The sequence below is a fragment of the Peromyscus maniculatus genome, chromosome 3, assembly GCF_049852395.1.
Source record: "Peromyscus maniculatus bairdii isolate BWxNUB_F1_BW_parent chromosome 3, HU_Pman_BW_mat_3.1, whole genome shotgun sequence".
NCBI lineage: Eukaryota > Metazoa > Chordata > Mammalia > Rodentia > Cricetidae > Peromyscus > Peromyscus maniculatus.
This window is the reverse complement of record NC_134854.1, coordinates 88414026-88440322: the sequence shown is the minus strand read 5'-3', so window position 1 is coordinate 88440322 and position 26297 is coordinate 88414026. Positions and strand designations below refer to the sequence as shown.

General features: G+C 41.2%; 1 protein-coding gene across 10 annotated transcripts in view; it reads left to right on the top strand.

The window, feature by feature from the left end:
- Nucleotides 1–21743, top strand: part of Il12rb2 (interleukin 12 receptor subunit beta 2) — an 85576-nt gene extending 63833 nt beyond the window's left edge. For 6 of the 10 annotated variants that reach the window (XM_076566893.1, XM_042273432.2, XM_042273434.2 and 3 more), the window contains 7 exons: nt 1557–1757; nt 7062–7160; nt 7246–7404; nt 10995–11132; nt 11630–11720; nt 14662–14761; nt 19132–21743. In XM_076566893.1, the coding sequence (XP_076423008.1) occupies nt 1557–1757; nt 7062–7160; nt 7246–7404; nt 10995–11132; nt 11630–11720; nt 14662–14761; nt 19132–19650 (1307 nt within the window). In that variant the 3' untranslated portion in view covers nt 19651–21743. The remainder of the gene's footprint in view (nt 1–1556; nt 1758–7061; nt 7161–7245; nt 7405–10994; nt 11133–11629; nt 11721–14661; nt 14762–19131) is intronic. The other 4 variants (XM_042273436.2, XM_076566894.1, XM_076566895.1 and 1 more) reach the window with 3 other exon arrangements.
- The last annotated feature ends 4554 nt before the right edge of the window (nt 21744–26297 follow it).

Sequence of the window (26297 nt, the reverse complement as noted above, 5' to 3'; positions counted from 1 at the left end):
TATTAAGAGTAGAAAACTGAAAAGTAATTAGGATCATCAAAGCTACCTGTCAATCATAAAAAGGCAGAATCACAGAGAAAAATGAGCCAAGTCCACAAATTGTCACAGAAGAAAAGTCAATGAGAAGCTTGGCCTTATGAAACTTTCACAAACATGAAAATCAAACCTCTAATCACATATCATTTTATGTATATCAAATTGATAAACATAGAGAGTAGGGAAATACAAAGTGTAGGTGGAGTGAGAGTCCTTGGGCTAGCTACTTTTGGTGAAGTGTCAACATGCTGTTAATTTTTTTACCTTCTGTGCATGTGTCCAGTGCCTTCCTCAGGCTGGGCAAGAGCTACATCCTCCTCTCATCCATGTGTTTTGGAGATCAAGCAGAAGGACACTCCCTAAGCAAGCAGTTTTGCGCACGTTCATACAGAATGGTCTTGTACGTGCACAAGATGGCCTGCAGAGACCGGTCCCCTTGCCGGGCGGTGGTGGCGCACGCCTTTAATCCCAGCACTTGGGAGGCAGAGGCAGGCGGATCTCTGTGAGTTCGAGGCCAGCCTGGGCTACCAAGTGAGTTCCAGGAAAGGCTACACAGAGAAACCCTGTCTCGAAAAACCAAAAAAAAAAAAAAAAAAAAAAAGAGAGAGAGAGAGAGAGACCGGTCCCCGTGTCTTTGTGTCAGCACACTCCTGCTGGCCACTGGGAAGCAGATGAGAAAAGGGCGTAGGCAGAGGTGTGAGGGAGTGAGCTAGCTTTACAGAGAAGGAGGAGGAATCTATCCCAGAAACAGAAAGCAGAAAGCTAAGTGAAAAGGTCTGACAAAATAGTCTGTTGTGGGAAAACACCACAGCCAAGCAAAGGGCCACACTGCATTTCAGTGACACATTTCCGTCTAAAGAGACAGCTGGGCGGTCATTAAAAGGGGGTAGATCACATTTAACGGAGTTAGCACTTTGAGGGAATGAAGTAAGTGAAGACAAAGAGGAAATAAACCCACAAAGAAAGCTACACAGGATTATAGGACAAGCTGCTGAGGCTAATCCCCCATGAACTGAAAAACATAAACTTAATCCTTGACCTGGAAGTCCCAAAAAGAGAGATTGATGGTTTCTAAGACTGAGCTGGGATAAGCTGTCTCGTGTGTGTGTGTGTGTGTGTGTGTGTGTGTGTGTGTGTGTGTGTGTGTGTGTGTGTGTTCATGCATGAACAGATGCATGTGTGCATATACAGCCACAGGATAACCTTAGGTAGATGTCATTCCTCAGGCACTATCTACCTTGGTTTTTTGTTTGTTGTTAAAAAAAAAAAAAGTCTCTCACTAGCTGGAGCTTACTAAGTAGGCTAGTCTGCCTGGCTGGATAGCCCCAGGGATCTTCCTGGCCCACTTCCCCAGGACTAGGAGGACCAACGTGCACCACCATGCCAACCCTGTCTAGCCCAGTGGGATATGGGGACTGAACTCGTGTCCTCAAAAACTTGACCGACTGAGATGTCTTCCCAGTTCCTGTTTTCATCTTTATCCATTCTCATTTTGTCCTTCCTCTTCCTCACCCCCAAAGGGTTGCTGGCTCCTTCCTGGGTATCTGCAAGGTCAGAGGACATGAACAACATTGTGGTGACCTGGCAGCCTCCCCAGAAAGCTGCCTCTGCTGTTCAGGAGTTCATAGTGGAGTGGAGGGCTCTACAGCCAGGAAACACCAGGAGGTCTCCCCCACACTGGTTGCGGATCCCTCCCTACAACATGTCTGCTCTGATTTCAGGTACCTCACTGCTCACATTCCTTCTAGAGAGCCACTAAGTTCCTTTTTTTTTGGTGTGCTGGCTAGTTTTGTGTTAACCCGATAACAAGAGTTATCTGAGAAGAGGAAACCACAGTTGAGAAAAGGCCTCCATAAGATTGGCCTGTAGGCAAGACTATGTCTTAACAATTGATGTGGGAGGTCCTATCCCACAGAGGGTGGTGGCACCCCTGGGCATGTGGTTCTGGTTGCTATAAGAAAGCAGGCTGAGCAAGCTGTAGGGAGCAAGCTAATGAGCAGCGTTTCTTCATGGCCTCTGCGTCAGTCAGACACTGCTTTGAGAATCACACCTTGAGTCCTGCCCTGACTTCCTTGGATGGTGGAAGCTGTAAGATGAAGCAAGCCCTTTCCGCTCCGTGTTGCCTTTGGCCATGGTGTTTTATCACAGTCATAGAAACCCTAAGACATGTGGGGAGATCTCAAGAAATTTTGCCTTCAGTTACAGAGGGTTACTGCAGTCCTACACAGTGGGAACCTGGAGTCCATCAAGACTGCCCTGTAAGGCAGATGTGGTGGTGCCCGCCCTTAATCCCAGCACTTGGGAGGCAGAGGCAAGCAGATCTCTGTGAGTTCAAGGCCAGACTGATCTAGAGTGAATTCCAGAACAGTGAGAGCTATATAGTGAGACTTTGTCTTGAAAAAGCAAAGACTGTCCTTAGGACTAATTTGAGGACCAACTAACTTAAGAAGTCTTATGTTCATGGAAGAATTATGTCCCCTAGTACCATACCCAGTAAGATGAAATAATAATTGAACCAAATAAGTATGGCAGAAACCTAAATTAACTTGTCGATGAAACAAATACCTTTATCTTTATAAAGTCATTTAACTCAAAATAATTTTGTGCATTGAGTCATTATTTTAAACCCATGATACAGATAACAAAACCAGGAGATTCTCATTCCCAATCCTGCTATTTGACATTTGAACTATTATATCATAATTGGGATCTCTATTCCTAAGTGAGGTTTCTGTCAGGGGTTGCAATAAAGTGAGAGAAAGTATCTGAAAACGTATTAAAAGGACTAGCGAACCTAATGTCATATTAAATGTAAGCTCAGCATTGTGGTTCACAGTCTGGCTATACAGACAACCTACGCAGGTCTGAGTCATGACTCCCTCACTAACACTTGTGAGAGATCTTAGGCAGATTTCTGCTCTGCCTCTCTTTTCTCATCTGAGTGGTTATGAGGACTGACTGCATTAATATATGGAAGATGTTCTGAACAGTGCTTAGCATATTTCAAGTACTGAATAATTTAGCTAACAAGTGATTATTATTAAATGTGTCAGAAATAAGAATTGAATAGGTTTACAAGCTCCAAACATTAAACTATATTATTGTTCCACCATGAAAATCATTCCACCTCTCCAGGGGGATGTATACAATCTGCTTAAGGTAAGCTTTACTTGGAGAAAAATGTATTATACAATAACATATGGGCTGATCCTTAACTGTGTGCCTCTTCTATGGCCTGCCTGCCCAAACTTTAACGGATTATGATCTCCTTACTAACCCTTAAGGAGGAGTCCAAATAAATTGAGCATCCAGAAAAAGAAAAGCAAGACACAGAGAATCTAGAACTTTTCATTTGGAAACCATTTAGCCCATAGAAGAGATTTTAGAAGGGATGAGGCAGCAGTTTGATTATTGTTGCTGGTTTCAATATATATACATCCAAAAGAATGTGTGTATTTCCTTGGTTGCTCAAGAAAGCAAGATTGGTAAGAAAAGAAAGCATCAAGTTTTGTTGTTGTTTGAAACAGGGTCTCACTCTAGTCCTGACTACCATAGAACTCACAGAAATCCTCCTGCCTCTGACTGCTGAGTGGTGGAATTGAAGACATGTATTCATTACTACACCCCAGAAGGAGGCATCAAATCTGAGAGCAGTTTTGTGACTTTCTTCTGGGATAGCTAGAGGCTTTGCAGTAGTACTAGTCTCCCTGGGAGGGTGAAGGGGTGATATCACACCCACCAAATTAAATGGCATACAGACAAGAAAAGCAGTAATTCATCTGGGAGGTAATATCAAAATTCATCCCTCATGGACAATTTGAACCTTGCCTTTCTTTTGGAAATCAGATAATTCTATACAAATACCATAAAGTTGATGACAAGCATGTTCTCCATACTTAGTAAAATAAAATATTCTGAGTCACTTTTGAATTATGCATTTGAATAAAGCCAACTTAATAAAGTTGCAAAATAACTGATTATGATTGTTCTGCCACTTGGGAAATATTAAGTTTGCTATCACTTTCTGTTGAATTGAAAATTTCACTAATTGCTACTTACCATGAATTCAAATGTTATTTCTAATGCCACTGGATCCTTACAAGCTTTTTCTGACTCTGGCTGTATGGACAGTGTCAGATGTCCTGGAATGAGTCAGAATAAACCTGATTCCTAGACTGTGGGACGGTGGAGCTAGAGACTACCAGACCCATCCTGTCTGCCCACTGTATCTCAGTGTCTGGAAGTTTTCCCCTGAGACCCAGGGTAGCTGTGTCCCTCACAAGCTAGTCTTGGTGTGTACAGAATGACTCTTGAGTACATTATTCATGGAAGAGTTGCCTATATTCTCCCACACCTGACATGAAACTAAATCTCTGCAGAGGAAAAAAAAAAAGTCTGTAGAATAGCTTATAAACAAAGACAAGGCCTTTGCCCAAGGGTGTTGTGCATATAGGTCAGCATAGTAACATGAAATGAGCTTGGAAACTGGGTCATATTGCAAAGGAAATGAGAGTCTTCTGCAGGTGGGCTTCCTCCACTAAGGTTCTTAAGGTGGGGAGTAGATACCCATAGGAGTGGGGTGGGGGTAGGGAGCGTTCATACAAAATGATCCAAAAAAAAAAAAAGTGTCTCCTTAAGGCCAAAATCAGTAAAAAGTTTGGTAGGAAGGCTCTGCTCTTCTTGAAAGAGAAAATGTCAATGAAGATGCACAGCCACGTTATCTTTCCTCCTTGACTAAGGACAGGCAATTCACAGGGGGCAAAAACCCAGCTTCTGATCAGTATAGTAGTGCCCTCACTCACATTTTGCTTTGCAAGGCTCATCAGGAACTCACAGATCTCCACAGGGCAGTGGGTCAGTTGGCTCTTCTCAAGACATGGGACAGTAAAGTAAACCAAACACTGGAAATGAGAGCCACTTGCCAGACCCTTCCCAAGGAAGTGTGATTCCATATCCTCCGTTGCCTTCAGCATGGATCCCATGGCACTCTACAGGCTAAGGTGGCAAGTGTCTTCTCCACTTTCTCTGGTTTATGAACTCCAGTTGGCACCCACTCTCATATGAATCTTATCTTGTCAGGCTCTCTTCCAACATTGGTTGTGTGATGATTTAGTGGGCTTTCATGTAAACACACACAATTTAATCGATAATTGTGTGAGGTAAAATTCCTCTGCACCCCAAAAAGACATTAAATCCTAGTCAATTATCAGTGTAGAGGTACCCAAGTAAGCCATCAGGCAGCACTAAGCACCTGATACTATAGTTACCTAGTGAGAATCATCTCTCTTGTGCCTTCAAGATTTGGAGTTTAGGGGCTAGAGATAGCTCAAAAGTTTAGAGCACTTCCTGCTCTCCCAAAGGAACCACATCAGGCAGCTCACAACAGCCTGTCACTCTAGCTCTAACGAATCTGATGCCTTTCTTATTCTGGCTTCCTCAGACACACCAAGCCACCCCCGCCCTCACCACCCCCGCCCCCCCCCACACACACACAACTAAAAATAAGATGGAGGGGATTTGGAATTTGGGGTTTTTTGGGGGTGTTTGTTGTTGTTGTTTTTGTTTTTTGAGACAGGGTTCTCTGTATAGCTTTGGAGCCCTTCCTGGAACTCATTCTGCAGCCCAGGCTGGCCTCGAACTCACAGAGATCCACCTGCTTCTGCCTCCTGAGTATTGGGATTAAAGGTGTGCGCCACCACCACCCGGCAAATTTGGGGGTTGTTTGGTTGGTTGGTTTGGTTTGGTTTTTCAAGACAGGGTTTCTCTGTGTAGCCCTGGCTATACTGGAACTCGCTTTGTAGACCAGGCTGGCCTTGAACTCACAAGGACCCATCTGCCTCTGCCTCCCCAGTGCTGGGTGTGTGCTACCAGGCCCAGCAAGATTTGGAATTTTAAAGGCACATCATGGGCTGTGTTATAAGGACTTTACCATCCTTCACAGGCAGTACAATAAGGACTTTGGGTGGGAAAGAGTCACTGACTGACAAAAAAAATTGCAAAGTATAGCATTTCAAAGCTAGAAAGGAGCATTAACATTCCTGGAAATTACCTTAATATTTGAGGCTGTAAGACAACTGAGATCTAACTGGAGGGGAGCCGAGAGCAGGAACCAGGGGCTGGATTGCATTGCAAACACCCCTTAGTCACAAACCAGTGTGCCATATGAAAGCCACTGAGGTGCTATACCTGCAAAACTCCAACAACTCCATATAAACAAGTGACTCATTTGTAGAATCCAATATTCGGTATGCTTGTATTTGTATGGATATGTTTAAATCCTCATTAGAGCTTTTTAAAGGCTTTTATCTCCTTTTTAAGAACAGTTACTCCTGAGGGGCCCCCAGCTGGATCAGTCCCTCTGAATAGGTGAGACAGTTGATTCGCTTGATCAGTTTGGGAGGCAACTAGGCAGTGGGACCAAGTCCTGTGCTCATTGCATGAGTTGGCTATTTGAAACCTGGAGCTTTTGCAGGGACACTTGGCTCAGTCTGGGAGGAAGGGACTAGACCTGCCTGGACTGAGTCTACCAGGTTGATCGCAGTCCTCGGGGGAGGATTTGCCCTGGAGGAGGTGGGATTGGGGGGTAGGCTGGGGGTAAGGGGAGGGGGTGAGAGGGGGGAGAATAGGGGAACCCATGGCTGATATGTAGAACTGAATGGAATTGTAAAATAAAATAAAATTAATTAATTTTAAAAAAAAAGAACAGTTACTCTGGTCACTTAAATGAAGAAACTAGGCATAGTAATGTATGCCTGAACTCTTGGCCTAAGAAGGCTGAGGCAGGGTGACTGCTGTGGATTTGAAGACAGTTTGGGCTACATAAAAAGAATTTATTACAAAAATAAATAAAATCCCTTATGTTTCTTGGAAGTGGTACCTAGAAGCTTGCATCATTGACATAAGATGCTGGGAAATTCTAACTTAGGCCATCCCTTTATTCAGTCCAGACTGCTCTTCAATCTTCAAACTAAGGAAAACTAAAAATGACTTAGATGCAGGTATTAACATGACTTTTTCTCGTGCAGAGAACATCTATCCCTACACCTGTTATGAAATCCGGGTGCATGCACTGTCAGAGGACCAAGGGGGTTGCATCTCCACCCTGGGTGACTCCAGCCACAAAGGTGACCTTTAGGATCTTTCACTCAAGCTTCGGTTAGTGGTTTGGATTTGGAGGGTGACAGAAACCTCTTGTGTCCTTTTCCCCAGCACCACTGACTGGCCCTCAGATCACTGACATCATAGAGAAAAAGGAGAGCCTTTTGATTTCCTGGTCCCATATCCCAGTCGAGGAGTCAGTGGGCTGCATCCTCCATTACAGAATATACTGGAAAGAACGAAACTCTACTGGGCAGCCTGAACTCTGTGGTATGTGTGAAAACCAAGTGCTGTGGGGCCTCCTGTTTAGATGTTGGAAAAGCACAGATTAGGCATGTCTCCACTCTACACAAGTGCTAGCACTAAGTCAGCACTTGTGAAATGAGCTGAATTATGAAAAATAAAAGACACCTAAATGCACACATGAAAAGATATTGAATATGTGTTACATGCTAAGCAAATTGTTTAAAATATAGAAATGAAATGAGTGGACTAACCTCTTACAGGGCCTGCTCCCAAAGACCAAACTAGGATAGCTAAGGCAAGCCAAGGTAAGCCAGGGCTACACAGTGAGACTCTGTCTCAAAGCAGATGACAAATAATAACATTTGTGCATTTGTTGAACTGGTTAAAAAAAAAAAAAAAAAAAAAAAAAAAGGCCAGGCGGTGGTGGCGCACGCCTTTAATCCCAGCACTCGGGAGGCAGAGGCAGGCGGATCTCTGTGAGTTCGAAGCCAGCCTGGGCTACCAAGTGAGTTCCAGGAAAGGTGCAAAGCTATACAAGAGAAACCCTGTCGGGGGGGGGGGGGGGGGGGACATAAAGACAGGTAAAAGATAAAAAAAAAAATCCAGTTTTACAACCCCAAACTCCTGGTTTATCCTGAGTTTTTAAACAAGAGGAATATGACACTCAAGAAAGCTCAGAATTATAATGTCATTGATGATGTTGATTGTCAAAGTAGAGCTGACAATTTAATGAAACAAACAGTAAAGGCGCGTCAGTGCTAATCATATACGTCCTTGAGGCTCAAAACATTCAGATACTTCTTAACTCTTCACATTTGTAATTACTATATTTTCTTCTTCTTGGAATAGATAAAATACAGCATAATTTAGATAACTCTTTATGACCTATAATTGTTCTACAGCTGGAAAAGCAAACAATTACAATAAATTCTGGCTGCAGCATTATCTCAAATGGTTTCATAAATCATTCCTTGAAGTAACTAGTCACTTGAGTTCTGCTCTTCAGTTCTTTGATCTAATCAGAGCTGCTTTGTTTTTATTTTTTGTTGTTTCTTTGGTTGGCCCTCTCTGTTTCATAAGCAGCTGGCTTTCTTTCAGGAGCATTTGTTAGAAAGAAGGGGCATTTTCATCCCTTCATTGGAATTATTGGCTGAGAAATATAAGACTACTTGAGTGGTAGGCTCCAGAGTGTTGCCACAGGAGAGCTTTTTGCCTAGGAACCTTAAGAAGAGTTGTCTTCTCTGTTGACCTTTCTCTCAGTTATGACTCTCACTATTAATTTTTACATTAGTTTTCAGAGAAAATAAAAGTTCTCAGGCTGTTCTGTGTATATTCCTCTGGGGGGGGGGTGCGAATAACACACACAAAAATGTGCTTGGGATCTTTTTCTATATGGACCTGCACTTTCGATGATCTCCCCACATCTGTCTCTGTGAGTTGATTCATTCTTAATTAACAGCTCTGTAGACTTTCTGTCATTTGTTAGCTAATCTGTCACCAGGCCTGTCAGGGTAAGACAGTTCTGAGAGGCCTCCTAAAGGCTGGCCAATCAACTGGCCTTTTCATGGGGTATTTGGGATCCTTCCTATAATATTTGCCCCAGAAATGATTTTCCTTTTGGCAAAATCTAAGCTAATGCCCATTCACAACCACAAAGATCAGTGTGGTTAGTTGGTCCTTGTAGCTGTTGCTGTAGATGTTGAAAATAGCCTACTATATTTTCTCACAGATCTGATGCATGTAGAGCCTACACAAGGGTATTTTTAAATAAGCTAAAAGGCAAGATTCACAGTCTGACTTTTTACTAGTCTAGATTAAATTCCCACTTATTCCAGTAAGCACACATTAGTGACTAAGCCCCATTCCCTAGCCTCAGAGCATTCAGTGTGCCGAGGAACTAGAAAAGTCTAGTGGTATTTGCTCCACCCATGACCTTGGGCTATGGGTGCATTGTACAAGAGATGGCTCTGTGGTTAAGAGCACTGACTGATGTTCCAGAGGACCCAGATTCAGTTCCCAGGCCTGCTGGTGTCTGATCATGCCAGAGTTAAAGAACATGTGACCCTTCTCCCTCTCCTTTTAAGAGGTCATGTACAAGGGCAGGAAACACCACCTCCTTCGGGCCCTACAGCCCAAGGTCATGGGCGCAGCAAATACCACTACATTACTCAGTCCCATAGAGCAATGCAAACGCATGTGGAAGTATCAGTTCTTTGTCACTACACTAGCTTTACAGGGACAGGTGAGGTGAAGAATTAAGAGTGCCCTGGCATCAGTGCACAGCCTGCTGTCGGGATATCTGCTGGCATGGCCACATGCACTGGTGCTCCAACTGCAAAAACCTCCCTTCTGCAGGACACTTGCCTCTGCCTGCCTGTTTTTGCGAACGAGTTCTGAGCATTCAAGGACACAAGCTGTAGCAATTCAATCACCATTTCTTTCCTCTAGAACACAACCAGAGAGATGGTAGGTGTACTTACTAAGTAAGCAGGGTATCCATTGAATAACAAATGGTTGAATTCATTCTCAGAATCAGTGTAACTGTTCAGGTCTACTCTTCTTGACCTTCATAGCCACATTCTATCAGAGAGTTGGCAGCGATCACATCCTTCTAAATTCATCCCTTTATTACTGAACCACCTGAGTTTAAATTTCCATCCACTGAGGTTTGAAGGGACCCCTTTATCTCTCCTGGGATCACAGCCCAGAGGCAGCAGGACCAGTCTTTCTTGCTTGACTTGTCTCATTACACAACTTAGCCTATTTTGCCAACAAAACTGCTGACTCTGCCACTCTCACCTCCCCACATCAGCTGCTATTTTTGTTCTTCAAATAGGCATGTGCAAACCAGCCCAGCAAACCATAGAAATCCCTTCCTTTCTGTTCCAGTGTCTCATCTCACTTCCTCAGCGCAGAACACCTCACACAGTTGGACAGCTGACTCCCTGGTGCCTGCAAGATGAACAGAAGCACTTCCTAAAAGAAAGTTTTTTTTTTTTAAAAAATCCCCTCCTTTAGGAATAGGGATCCCCACACACCCACTTAATCATATTGCTTAAGTCTGTGTAAGCAATTTGAGCAGACCTTGGAATTTTCCACAAGATACTTTTCTCAACAGGTTGTAAAATACAAAAAAAAAGTTGTAAAATATAGCCTACGAAATGATCTGCTCATGCCTCAACCCTTTTTAGTGGGGCAGAGGGAATTTTCCAGGGCTCCTTCTTACTATCTACCCATAGTTAAGTAGAACAGAAGAGTGGACAAAGTCTGTTCTTCCTGTTACATGGTGAATTCTCTGAGGTGATGCTGTATGTTCAGAGCGGGCAACACGAATCTGTGACTGTTCATGGGCCATTGATGAAGTTGGATCCAGTCTTCAGTTCCAGTTTCCATTATTGTCCTCAGCATAGGCACAGGCTGGCTGAGTGAGCCAGCAGCTACTGCTGTTCACATTCTAGCTTGACAGATGCTGAGGATGCAACCCAGGAGATAGTACATAGGAGGCAAATATGCTTCTCTCTCAAATTAAAAGATGCATTAAAAATAAAAATAGGTGAGTACCTACATTGCTTATTTTCTTTACACAGCCTTGTTTTCCTTTGTCTTCCTTTCAGAAATCCCATACAGACACTCCCAAAATTCACATCCAATAAGCAGCCTGCAGCCTGGAGTGACATACGTCCTATGGATGACAGCTCTGACTGCTGCTGGTGAAAGTCCCCAAGGAAACGAAAGGGAATTTTGTCCCCAGGGTAAGAAAATGAAGACAGCCAGTCCACTGTGGACTCTAACATAGACACATTCCTACTCAACTTTTCTTACCTCACTGCTGTCTTTCTTGCAGGCACTTCCCACTTGCTATTAACCTATATGTTGCCCTCCCACCGCACCGCACTATATGTTGCCCTCCCACCGCACTGTCTACTTGAAGACTTGTCAACTCATTTTTCAAAATGCAGTAGAAATATTACCCCTCATCCAGGAAGCCCTGTGAGGCTTATATCCACCACTGAATACTCCTTCGACACCTGTGAGCTGGGGGAGCCCTTGCAGGGCTGGATGCCTCTTAGAATATATACAGCTGGGTCCCCACAGTGTCCTTCTAACTGAATAGTCAGAAGTGAGTTGACTTTGTTCCTAAACCCAACTACCCAGGCACTGTGGGTTAAGGTCCAGAGGATTCACAAAAGTCAGACTTTTGAAGTCTTTACTGACGATAACACCATAACAAGATTTGCTAACTTTGCAGGCAAAGCCAACTGGAAAGCATTTGTGGCATCAAGCATTTGCATTGCTATCATCACGGTGGGTCTTTTCTCAATCCGTTCCTTCCGGCAAAAGTGAGTTGTTTGTTACATCCCCCAATTTAATATGTGAGTGAGTGTGTGTGTGTGTGTGTGTGTGTGTGTGTGTGTGTGTGTGTGTGATACATATGTGTATGTACATACAGGGAAACTATGCATAGGTATGTGGAGGGCAGAGAAGGATGTTGGGTGTCTTACTATTTATCCACTAAAGATAATATTGAAGTTAGAGGTAATGAATGCTATTAGTTTTTAAATTTTGCAAACAGTATTTATATTTCGAAATAATACACAGAAACATGTCACATACACAGTTGAGGTGAGCAGGCAATCTGACTACATCTGACACCCCACTAGTCACCAGGGTGACTCAGCTCATCTGACTAACTAGGAAGAGGTCCGCTTCTTTCCTCATCACTCTATGCAGTGCCTCCCAAAGGAACACACCAAGAGTCATTTTCCAAGGTAGAGGACTGTTCTTCCATCAAGGGTATGTGAGTAGTTGTGTTCCTGTTAGAACCTCCAAATAAGCTCTCAATACGCAGTTGGTTGTGTGTACTCCATTAGCTTGGATCTATATAAGCTGTGTAGCATGTTCTCACCTGGGTAAAGGGCTACAGTTGACAGCAACAAATTTTCTATCCTGATTTGGATGATATATTGCACTCTATTATCCTACAGCTTCTTCATGACCTTTCACCCTGTGATCTCATAGCTGTGGGAACTACCAGTATTGTATTCTACAATGGGGGAAAAAGGAAAAGGTATCAATTCTTTCCTTTTAAGGAGCTTGAAAGTTGCATGCATATGATACTTTCAGTTTTATCTCAAAAGACATAACTCAATGAGGCAAGAGTGACTAACATTATGGTCTTTTAGCTGCATTCACTGTCATCTCAATAAATCAAGATCCTGAATTGCGGAAAAAGGAGGAAATAAAATATTAAGTGGCAATGAACACTCTGCTCCAAAGATACACAACACAGTATTAAATGGTGGTTATATTTGGGAACCATAGGTGAATTTATTTCTACTTATTTTATAAAAGTTGGGCCAACAAGACAGATGTCTCAGTGGGTTAGGCACTTGTCACCAAGTCTGATGACAGATTGATCCCTAGAACCCACTACACCAAGCTGTCCTTTGACTTCCCATGCATGATAACACATGTGCACCCACACCAATACAAAATAATATTTTAAATCTTTTTTTAAAAATTAATTTTAAAATATACTATTTTGCAAAGGAAAAATAATCAGTTCATTTTTCAACACAAAGCTTTCTTTAGATGCCAAGCAATACAACTTGGCATTCAAATATAACAAACTTGACATTCTGCCAGACAGTGCACTTTGTCTGGCAGATCTACCCAAAGATCACCAGAGCAGAACTCTTTAGACTTTGTAAGGGGCTAGAGACATGGTTTAGCAGGTAAAAGCACCAGTTGCTCTTATAGTGGGCTCAGGTTCATTTCCTAGCACCCACATGGTGGCTCACAACTGTGTTACTCTAGTTCCAGGGGATCTGGTGCCCTCTTCTGGCCTCTGTAGGCACCAGGCAAAACATCCATACACATAAAAAGACAAAAACAAATAACTTTAAAAAATACTTTGATAAAGTTTATCTCAGGAGTAAAAGAGAATCATATCCAAGCTATCACTACCCACCATTGCCACATAGCATAGCTAGTCATCTAACATAGTGGTCCTCAACCTGTGAGTTAGCAACCCTTTCACAGAAGTTGCTTATCAGATATCCTGCATATCAGATATTTACATTACAAGTCATAACAGTAGCAAAATTAGTTATGAAGTAGAGATGAAAATAATTTTATGGTTGAAGTTATCACAACATGAGCAACTATATGGAAGGGCTACAGCATTAGAAAGGTTGAGAATCCCTGATTTAACAGTTAAATCATAGCTGGCCTTTCTTCATCAAAGCTTATCAGTCTTTGAACAATACTTTATATCGGGTTTGATTTTTTTTCTTTCTTCTTTTTTTCCTTTTTTTTTTTTTTTTTTTTTTTTTTTTTTTTTTTTTGAGACAGGGTTTTCTGTGTAACCACCATGGCTGTCCTAGAACTCACTCTGTAGACCAGGCTGGCCTCAATCTCACAGAGATCCACCTGCCCCTGCCTCCCAAGTGCTGCAATTAAAGGCATGTGCCACCACTGCCTGACTGGTTTTGATTCTTTAACGGCCAATAGTTTTAAGTCATGTGTACTTAATAAGCTTCTTGAATTTTTTCTCATCACAAGACCTCCAATTTCCTCTGATCACAAAGTGTAATCACTGTTAACAGATATTTCTCTAAAATACCCTTTCCTTGGTATTTTAAACATTATAATCAAGATATTACACTATTCTATATCCTATTTTAAATCTTCATTATAATAATGTACTAATATTTTAATTAGCTCACTAGCAAGATCCCCAAGCATATGAACAATATCTTCTGCTTTGCTCTTCTATTCCCAGCATGTGCCACTGTACTGATCACATACTTAGTTTAATGTTACTTGCTGAATTAATGCATGGCTAAATAGTGAGGGACTACTAAAAATTAAGTGGAACAAAAGGTTTTTTTTTTTCCTTTTTTTTTTTTTTTTTCTCGAGACAGGGTTTCTCTGTGTAGCTTTGCGCCTTTCCTGGAGCTCACTTGGTAGCCCAGGCTGGCCTCGAACTCATAGAGATCCGCCTGGCTCTGCCTCCCGAGTGCTGGGATTCAAGGCGTACGTCACCAACGCCCGGCCTCAAAAGTTATTAATTTATTTAGCAAACTCTAAGTGGTTGTATCGTGATTTATTGTCATCAATCCAAAGAACTCCTGCCTTGGACAATGTTTCTTTCAGGGTTTGTCTTTTACTCGTTTCATACAAAAGAATCCTCTCCCCTAAAATAACTGCACTGAGAGCCTGTGAAACTGTGCCTTTGTACACACATTTAACTATTTGTCACTGTTTTCTTATTTATAGGTTATTTGCTTTCCTTTCTACTCTCAGACCTCAATGGTACAGCAGAACCATTCCAGATCCAGCAAATAGCACATGGGTAAAGAAGTACCCCATTGCAGAGGTAAGGTACAAAGTCACATTGCAGCTAATGTAGTGCTAGTAAATAACCACATCTAAAGAAATCCTCCCAGGAATAAGATACTGTGGATGGGCAGAGTTGATAATGAGTTATGTTTTCTTCTGGACTCAAGAGCAGTCCATGCATGAGAACTGAAGCCCATGAACATAAGACCTACCAAGATTTATGACTCCAGGAGCTTTCATGCCCCTCACTTCAACTTATTTCAAAAGAAGAAAGTATGTATTTTTGGTTGTTTTTTGTCATTTGGAATAGTACCCTGATAATTAACTGATCCAAATTCAGGCAATTGAATTTAACTTTCCCAATCCTGTTAGAGGACAGAACAAAGTAAAAGCAACCCTTAGTTTTGAATTTTGTGGGAAGTCATTATGTATATAAAGAAAAGGCTTTATGGAAGAGATGGCTCAACATACAAGTGAAAGAGCACTGGGGATAAAGCAGCAAAGGGACTTTGCCACTGTTTACGGGAGGGAGCGAGATGGGTATCTCTGGAGGTCGGAAAGTTGTGGCATCTGAAGAACAAGAGGGAAAGGAAGCCACATGCCAATCTTTCCTGCTGCTGTGAGTCCTGAAAGCCTTTTTTCAAGATTCTTTTGATTCACTTCCTTAAGCCAAAAGCCAGTGGCTCAGCCTCTGCTTAGAGGAACTGCTCCTAGCCACCTCTGCTTTAGGAATTTCAATCACTGCAGTTCAGCATCTTTGCAACTGGTTCTGGAAGAGCCTGCTGCTGTTGTTTACCATGTGTGCATCTTGGATAACTTGCCCAACTATCTGAATACCAAGTGCCATCGTTTCACATTTTATTACAGAAGTGTAAATAAGATGCCATGTGAAGCAAATGCTTTTTACTTTTTTGTTGCAGTTTGTTTTTGAGATAGCTTTTCACTCTATAGCTCAGATTGACCTCAAACTCACAAATATCTTCCTGCCTCAGACTCCCATGATGCTGGGATTATAGGCATCATCCACCATGTTCACTTCTTTTCAGTTTTCATTTCTTCCCAAGAACAACCATACTTGGAGACTTCTATTGAGAGATTTTTGTTTACAATAGCACAGGTAGTAACAATGATAGATGTATATACACTATATACTATACTATGTACTAGTCAAGTACATAATTAGAGTACATCAACATATTGTATTTATATATAACCTACATATTACTTCCTATGTAGCAGGCACTTTTAATTTCATGTATCAGCAATTTATTGGCAGCTATAAGACATAGTATTATCTTGATTTTTCAGATGAGGAAACTAAAGCAGAGGACCAAATAATTTGCCCAATACTAGTGATAAACAATGGATCCTAAATTCATTTCCAAGCAGGATATGAAGACATTACACCTTACAACAGACCTTTAAGCACAGTATGACGAGTGTTTCTAGTGTCCCATACTGCAGAGCTGAACACTCACTAGGGAGGTATCCACACACTGGCCCTCACTGGATGACCATAATCTACGGGAGTATACAATGAGCCACAAGGCCTTAGAAGTTGCCTTGCTGGCGTAAGAGAGTATTCAAGTACCAGGATTTGAACCAATTGAGCTTGACAATCTAAGGCTAAAACACAGTGGAAGGCAGCTCTGTGCTGGGTGAAAACACTGTCCTTCACACTGTAACCATGGACTCTGACCAGGAAATAGAGGCAACACAGAGATGCTACAGGCTGGACAAAACATCAAATAAGATGCACAAAAGTTTAGAGATAGTACAGTAGCAAAAACTGTCATATAAATAGATGCCCAAAGACACCTGGCAGAAGTACACTAGTCATAGCAATAATACAACACGCTTAAAAGAAAAGTGAGACTTGTATGTGCTTAAAGATTTTTAACCCACTTACAAGTGAGAGGTAAAAGGTACTGGGGAGGCTAAAGCAGGAGGAGCAATGTGAGCTATCAGGAGTCTCACAAAAAAGTCAACAAGTTTGTAACAAGTGCTTGAGATAGCTTTTACAGAAGCCTGCCAAATACATAAGCCCATTATGGTGGCTGCTTCTGAAGAGAAGTTGAGAATAGGAAGCCTTTTGATTTTTATTGCATATTCTTTTTGACGTCTGAATTATTACTTTGTAAAAATAGTCCATTGGGGGAAAAAATTAAGTAGCTTTCAGTGGCTGGAAAGATGGCTCAATGGTCAAAAGCACACATTTTTGCTTAGGAGGACCTGAGTTGTTACTGGCACCCAAAAGGTGGCTCACAACCACCTCTGGGGTCCAATGTCCTCTTCTGACTTCTGCAGGTACTTCACACATGTGGAACAGAACATACATGAAGGCAAAACACTCATATACACAAAGAACAAATAGTCTTTAAGGGTTTGGGGTTTTTTTTTAATTTATTTGTTATGTGTAGTGTTCTGTCTGCATTTATGTCTGCACACCAGAAGAGGGCACTATATTTCATTAGATGGTTGTGAACCACCATGTGGTTGCTGGGAATTGAACTCAGGACCTCTGGAAGAGCTGCTAGTGCTCTTAACCTCTGAGCCATCTCCATAAATAGCCTTTAAAAATGTAGTTGATGAAGACTTTGAAGCAGTCCCACAGCCTGGATGGTTTGACTTCTAAAGTACATAGGTAGTCTGTTTCTAAAAAACTATATAATGCACTTTGTACCCGATTGAGGCAGAAAATAGATTTGAAATAAAGATATACCTTAAAACTCTGAAGGAAAAGGCCAAACTACACAGAGGATCACTAAAATCGGTGCCCATGGTATTCCTGAACCATAAGGCTAAAGGAACCCTGGGGCTTTCTAGAAGCCAGCCTTAAGGAAGTGCTAGAGAGTAGTCTGTCAGTACTGTCCCACAGAGGCAGAACAGCTCACCTAGTGAAAACAAACAAACTTCTCTCATCCTGTTAATCTCTCCCATATGGTAGCCTTGCTTTGGCACAGCTGCCATGCATGTTCCAAGACAAACATACATGCCAGGACCAGCTTGAGGATGACCATGGGAGAACCAACTTTTAAGAGAACAATGGAAGCCTTTCATGGAATTCTTGACATTGTCATCATTCATGACACTTGTCATGCCCTCAAAAGGTGGCCATATCAGAGGCTAATTATACCAAGACCCTCTTGTGCAACTTGTCATTTAATAAATGAGAAAAACAAGGCAGAGATTGATCAAAATTTCCCAAAGACTATCAAAGCTGGGGCTCATCCTCAGAATTTGCCCATTCTCTAAGTTACGTATTCAGATCCTCCTGGGTGGTCTGAATGCACTGCTTGAATGGAGTGCAAATAGGGAACTAATGGAAATGTCAGGTGCCAAACAGATGTGTTGCTGCCACTGAGAAACTATGTGGAAGTAAAATGGGAAATAGATGCAGAAAGGAGCAGACTAGGGGCTGAAATCTTTTCATATAAGCCTAGTTGTTAACAGCTCTACCTTGGGAAGCCCAGACAAACTGTGCAACAGAATAAGATGTAAGAAGAACTCAACTAAAGCCTGGTAGGAGAAATGTTAATCAAGTGCCAAGGACTTGAACTTGAGAACTGGCAGTAAACTTATTAAGAAGACATGGTAGAGCTGATGACCAAAGAGATGCTGGAAAAGTTAACAGAAAAATTTAGTAATGCATTATCAAGACTAGCTAAAGGGGAAGATGAAAATCTGTTACAGAAAAGCTATTCAAATACTCTTTAAATGCCAACCTGACAAGAACATTGCCTTATCTGAAATCATCTAATTCCATCAAAGCCCAAACCCCTTAGCATGCTCTTAAAGGGCCTTAATGACATGATGCACACCTTTAATCCCAGCACTCAGGAGGCAGATATCCAGGCTAGCCAGGGCTACATAGTGATGATGCGGTCTTTAGTAGAAGCCCTTCATGAGTAGTCTCGCCCATTTCTAAACTCTGTTGTTTTTGTTTTTTCCCCAGTACTAACAAATAACAGGGTTAGGGATGTGACTCAATAGTAAAGCACTTGCCTTAGCACGTATAATCCCCTGGATTTGATTCTCAGCAATGAATAGTGGAAGACAACAAACCAGCAGGCTCAATACACTAATTTCCCTCTACCACCTCCAACCTGGAAAATACTCCCTCTCTCCAGACTCTGCTCGAGCCTTCCCATTCTGTCTCCAGGCCTATGCCACTAGAAAAAGCAAATGGTATAGCTTGATTCAGAGACTGAAGGTTAAGCTCATCAATCTGCCCTTGGTTGGAGATTGGCAATGATGAGTAGGGCATGGATATCTGGCTCTGGTGCCTCCAAAATTTAAAGGCCCAGCTTCTCATCTGAGGCTGAGACAGGGCAGGGTGCCAAGTTTTGGAAACTCAGAGATACAGGTTGTCAAAGTGACCTACATACCCATTCTTTCTTCTCCCAGGCCATGGACAGTCTCCTGATGGCCTGGCCCACTCCCGAAGAGCCTGAGCCCCTAATCATCAATGAGGTCCTTTACCAAATGACCCCAATCTTCAGACAACCCTATTGCCCCAAAAGAAGACAAAGGTTCCAAGATCACTCTACCCCCAAGGAAGACACAATATACATTGCCTCCAGTCTACAACCTACAGGAACTCTCACAGCCGACACAAGACTAGTTCATCTATACAAGGTGCTGGGAAGCAGGGAACCTGACTCAAAACTGGGCAACCTGACCAATTCCTTGACAGTCACCCCAGTGGACTACCTTCCCAGCCATGAAGGCTATTTACCCTCCAACATAGAAGACTTCTCTCCACATGAGGCTCCTTCAACTGATTCTTTAGAACTGGAGCACCAACACATCTCTCTTTCCATTTTTGCATCAAGTTCTCTTCGCCCACTCACCTTCTGTGGTGAGAGGCTGACTCTAGATCAGTTAAAGATGGGGTATGACTCCCTCATGAGTAATGAGGCTTGATACCTAGAAAGTCAATGTGCCCATTAACTATAATCACAAGAGCAGCACAACATATCTAGTTACCCAGTTCCTACTCCAGTGGTCACCATCCTTGGTAGTATCAGACCTGGCTGTAGCTTCAGGACAGTGCAGACCAGCCAGCTGTCTCAGGACTGTTAGTTTCACCATAGGGACTTGCTGCCTTTAACACCAATTCCCTCTGGGTCTAAAAAGCTCAAGCCACAAGAACATGGACCTTGCTGTTTTGCTTATCTATTGTAAATTTGTACTTCCTTTTCTAACCTACTAAATTAGCAATGTGTCGTATAGCCTAGTCTTGTAAACTGTTCTCAGTCTGTTTCCTATGCAGCTCTAGAAACTGAACGTATCTGGTCAGTTTGCTCATAAACATCATTTCCTGCTGCTACTCCAGACTTAATCTGAAGTCCTTTTCAAAGTATATTACATTTCTACTCTACCCTAACTACTGTATAGTTTTGGCATCTCTGCACCCATCAAGTGCCCTTAGTTGATTGCCATGACAAGGTTCTATGTAAGGCTGACCGTCTCTTCCATGCTTTTCCCTCATCAAGATTCTCATGTTACTTTAATCTACAACCTACTTGGCAAGTATAGTTCCTGGTCATGTCACCTGTCATCACTTCTGTTGGCCCAACTTGCTTGCTTCCCACCCACCGGCTATTATAGCACAAGCTTTACAAAAAAACAAACAAAATCACATTAAGGGACTTACATTACTTTTCAGGTACATTAAGCATGTCTCTCTTTGACTGTTCAATTTGACAGATCTTGATGAATGTCAAAGAAACAGGTAATCTTTGCCCACTACTACAAGTAGTTCTTCCCCAAGTAAAACTCCAAAGAGTTAAGTCTTTCATTCCTTGGTATTTTTAAAGTCTAAAATATATTCCATCAACACCAACTAAATCTACTTCCTAACTCATAAAATTCCACAATTCTCTGGAACCTAAATACCATAGTGTACAACACTAAAGGTCAGAGAAATCTTGGGTTTGTTTTGAAGGTGTGGGGGTAGGATCCATGATTCTGTTAGACAAACTCTACTGTGTCCAGACCTCAAGTTCAGGTAGGGATTCTCACACTGCCCTGAAAATGTCCTTTCCCAGAAGCCAGGAGTTTTTGTTTGTTTTTCCTAGTCCTCTCGCAGGCAGGAGGGATGTCAAACTTAATCTCTCATTCTCCCACACCGAACCCCCCAGTCCTAACCCTGTCATCACTTTTCATCTCCCACTAATAGCTACAACCACAGCTCACCCATGTCCTGGAGCCAGGGGGGAAAAATTCCACTAGCTACTCTGTGCTCCATTCTTCTAAGTAGGGTCTGTTCTTGAGTCACCTGAAACTTGCCTCCAGTCCAATATCAAAGATCAAGCCCTCTCAAGGTTTATTTTTCTTCTAGCCTGCACTGTCCACTTTAAAACTTCCAGAACAAAGCACTTTCAAAGAGCTTCAGATAAAGACCTTCCTTCTTCCCTCAAATAGAAAAGCAATTCCGACTAAAAGGCATAGCTCTATGAGAAGCAATAGCCTACCACTTGGATTCCCAAGTTCTTATATGTGGTAGAACTTTTCAATCTGAGTGATTGAAAGAAGTTGGAATTTATAGCTTATACCAAAATAAATTTCTAATAAAACGAGTTCCTTAATAAGGCACTTGAACAAGTACGTCTGAAAGACTGCACTTCAATGACACAAAGTACATAATTAACTGTGGTCAACTGTAATTGAAGAAATGCAAACCAAGTACTAAGTAATTCCACCAGTTTAGCAGCGATTACAGAGCAAATTAGCCAGTATTAATCAAGAGAAACTGGTATTAGTAGACAATTTTGAGGGGCAGCCAGATAATGTTCAACAAAATTCTAATAGCCAACTCAATTCTCATCAACATAGCCAAGAGCAGCTTAGTATCTTAGGAATACAGGATTTCTCATCGGTAAATTGAAATGGTGGCCCTTCAAAAACTAGTAGTGCCTATCTGTACAATAAAAATACTGTGGAGTTCAAGGAATTCGACTCTACATGATTCTGAATTCTAAGCAAAACCCTAATTAAACTGCATTGTGCCACTGGTCTCGGTGTTTTCTTTTTAGTGGTGCTAAGAATAAAACTGGCCTTGTGCATGCTAGAGGCATGTAGGACTTAGCCTTTCACATTTTGATATCCCTAAAATTAAGACAGGGCATAAAACTGATAAAGGATACTATACTATACTATACTATACTATACTATACTATACTATACTATACTATACTATACTATACTATACAGAATAAAGAAGAAAACTCAGTGGCTTAGAGCAATTTGCTCTTACAAAGGATACAGGTCCCACTCCCAACATCAAGTTGGTAGCTGTTTCTCCATGGCTACAGCATGCATAGTGCACACTTAAAATGCAAAATACTCATACACATAAAATGAAGTCTTATTAAAGCATGGAGTGCTGCTGCAGCGGACCAGAGTTTAATTCGCAGCATCCACACAGGATGGCTTAAAACTGCCTGTTAAGTCTGGCTGGGGGGTGGGGGAGCACAATGCAATGCCCCTGCTTTCCACACTGAAGTGAACATGCCCATACAAGTACATTGTACCTGTCTGTATAGATTCAAACTCTACTACTGGTACCAACTTCTGTATGATTGCTTTCTATTGGTATGATAAAACATCATGGACCACTACTGAGAAGCCATGGCAGGAATGGAAGTGGAGACCATGAAAGAACACTGCTCTCTGGGCTTTTTCTCAGCACTTCCAAGCTCCCACACAATAGCCCATTTAGCTTTGAGCCATGTCTAGTCTTCCTCAAAGCAACAAGGCCAGGTCTGTCACAGCATTATTCCATTCCTGGTACCAACTTGCGTCCTAGTTTACTTTGTTGTTATGGTAAAACCCTAAAAGCAGACTGGAGAGTAAATGGAGAGTACATGATTTGTCATACAATTTCAATCACTGTTCATCCAAAAGTCACAACAGGAACCTGGAGGCAGGAACTGAAGCAAGACACCATGAAAACTGTTCACTGGCATGCTCAGCTTGCTTTTTGTAATACAACCCAGAGATACAGGGGTGGCACCTCTTCCTGTAGATTAGGACAATGTCCCCATAGATTTGACTACACACAGGCCAATCTAATAGGTGCAATTCCCCTTTTCTCAGACAACTCTGATTGTGACAATCTGACAAAACCAAAAAACCTATCACACTGATAAACAAAATAAACCATGCTTTTTCTTGGGAGGTGTAGAGACCTGGGTTTTAAGGTAGATCTCCTTCTATGCAAGAAGACTGACCTTCAGCTTCTAACTTTAAACTCAGCCTCAAGAACCACCAAGCCTAGCATGCCTTTTGAACACTAATTAACTGAGAATAATCTTCCACCTCCTAATTCTACCCACTTTATACATTTTGAAGTGTGGCTTAAGTTATTTAAGTCAAAAAAGATGCCTGAATCTTGTGCCATGAATAATTTTTTCAGTCAGTTAAAAAAAAAAAGTCTTTTACTTTACTCTAGATATTACGAGCTATACATTGCAGTAACGCTTCCAGAAAAAATGGGTAACCAGGTAACATTATGAAGACTGATTCTCATTAACTTATCAAAAAATCATCCAGAGTATTTTCACTAAATCCAGTGCAGTGGCTCATGCTTTCAATGCCACCACTCAAGGCCAGCTTGGTCTTCGTCTACACAGTTCCTGGTTTTCAAAACTGTAAAAATACCTTCAAAACTGAATATAAGCAACAAAAACGCTGTTCATTATTCACTTGCTAAACTTCAGATTTAATCAAACCTTTCACTAATACGTGGGACTCTAAGATTTCACTAAGAAACAGAAGTTACAACTTTTATTCCATCACAACAAATTAAAGACTACTGACCATCTGTTTTCTTTACCTAAAACTGTAGTAAAACACTAATTTCCCTCAACATTGGACAACTCAATTTTTAGATTCTTTTCAATTCCTGTAAACAATAGAAAAGTGCCTTTCTCAGAAAAGTGATACTTTAAAACTGCAATAAACTCTAAATATCAAGAGACTGATTGATGAAGCTGAAAAAGAAAGCGTCCATGCTCTCCTGTAACTAGGAAGTGCTAGTTTACTGGCAATATCCTCCACTTCAGGTAAAACTAACTCTTCTTCTCGACTCTTAAAAAATGAGATTCATGGAAGCTAGGCCTATCACTAATAGAAAAATTAACCTAGATCTTTCTGATACAGTGACAAAGTGTCATCTGCTTTTAAAGGCATAGTAAGTATACTGTTAAAAGAAAAAAATTAATGTGAGGCACATACTACGTAACTAAGAATATGGATTCACCACTGCACACTGATAAGGAGGCAATGAACTACCCAGGTCTCCCACATACCAAAGTTGTCTTACTTGATGTTAGATGTTAACACCCAGGTAAACCCTTCATGAATATATAAAGAAAACACTTAAAAAGGTGTATAGAATAAAGTCGAAGCTAGTAGAAATTCTGAAAACCGGGAAGAATATGCAAAAGAACTGCCAGGCATGGTAATGCCTATCTATAACCCACTCAGAAAACCCAAGCTGGAGACCCCCAGTTTCAGGCTAGCTTGCAATGCTGAGCAAAGCACTGCCTCTAGAAAAACAAAACACTAAAATCCCACCCAACTGCCTGTCTCTAAAAATACATTTAACTTCACATCATGGAAACTTCAGCATGTTCATGTATGTGATGGGAGAACACTAAAACATCTTCTTGAACCTATTTTTTAAATTCATTACTAAATACTGAATTACTAAAAGAGCCCTGTCAAGAACTTCCCACAGAAACTGGCATCCAAACTGAACATTAGGTCTCTGTGGATTACAGGTATAAAAAGAACCTTTGTATGTGCTCTAAAATTTAGTGAAAAATTAAATAAAACTAAAAAAAATTGTCTCAGTACTGACTAGAAGCATTTAGGCCCAAAGAAAATCCTAGTCAAATAAATTAATTTGGAGTTCACAGATTTTTGTGTGTATGTAAATAAATTTCTACAAAGTAGACACTACTAAATTTTAGAAATAACTGTAAACCAAGTATTGTAATGAAAACCAATTCAACTAATGCAAGCTATAATATATTGTTTTAAAATAGCAAAATCAGAGGCTAGAGTTCTAATTACAGCTCTAGGGGATCTAATGTCTTCTGGACTGAATGGGCAGCTGCAGTCTCACATGCTCAAAGACACACAGACATACACCACTCTTCTCTCTCACACACATAAATCTTTAAAAAAAAAAAACAGATATTACCTCTATAGTTTTTTGACTATGGGCAATTTAAGTGGCTACCAGATAGACACTGTACCCAACCCCACACTTTGGATTAAAGTGACAGATTGTTTTAAGAGTAGCATGACTTAATGGATACATAGAGGTAAACTTTTATTTTAAAGGAGCGTTTACATTCTGGCCTGGGATGATCAGGAACAGCAGACAGTCAGGAAGGACATAGCTAGCAAACCCTACTCACACTTCAGAAAGCAGCCAACTAATTTATCCCAACAAAACCTGGCAACTCATGTTAAGGAATGCTTGGTGGCAAAACACGTGCCTAGAATACACAAATCCCTAGCACTTCAAATCAACCTTAAAAAATACCTGACAACTGGTTTTGCTGATGCAGATAAATTACTAAGGGTGTTCAATAAGGTAATACTTTACTGTCTTGTTATTAGTCATACTCTTCAAAGCATACTAGTAGTCTGGTTTCCAGGCTTTGAGTTAATGTGAAGATATGACATTCAGATCTAACATTTACATATTAATCTCACTATAATCACAAAGGTTTGGGCTAGAATATATTCACTCAACTTTTCCTTTACTGTGGTACTGTGGTTATAGCTCAGCATACTTGCCCAGCAGATACCCAGCACCAAAGTAGTCGGGGAGGGGAAGCAAAACGGCATGCATGATAGGTGTACAATACCAGTTAGTTCAGTGTTGGGCCACCTGTCCAGAAGATGTGCCTGCATTGTCTTACCTTTAGAGTCAACATGGGTAAGGTTCTGGCAGCTTCTCATTTTTAACTTTTAATACCTGGTTTCTTCCACCTGCTAATGCTCTGAAGACGTTTTTAAAAATTTAACACAAAATACTTACACTTCACTTGCAAACTAAGTATAACATTTTTTCTATTTCATCAATCATCTCTAGTAATTATAAAAATAACAATCAGAAGGAATATGTAATAATCTCTCCAAACCCATACCCAAAATAAACCAAATACATTCACAACTCTGGAAATTACGTGTCGTGAACTGAATAAAATGAACTGTAGTACCTGCTGGTACATTTAAGATCTCTGGACAACTCCAAATAGTATTCAACTAATAAAGTTCATTCTCCCGTCAATCCAAGCTGGAACTATCCTAAAAATTTCAACTGATACCATTTATATTTAAAAGCATTTAGGCCAACTATTATATCCACTCTTGAAATTATTGTACTAACTTTCCCAACTTTGTCATTAAGTATTCTTCGCATAGGAGTCAGCGGTTCACTTTAAACCTCACGTGATACCTAAACATTCAAAATCTTAAAAGTAATATTATCTTGACAGTGCACAGAGATCAGAAAATGGGAAGCCAAGAAACATATATAAAAGGGC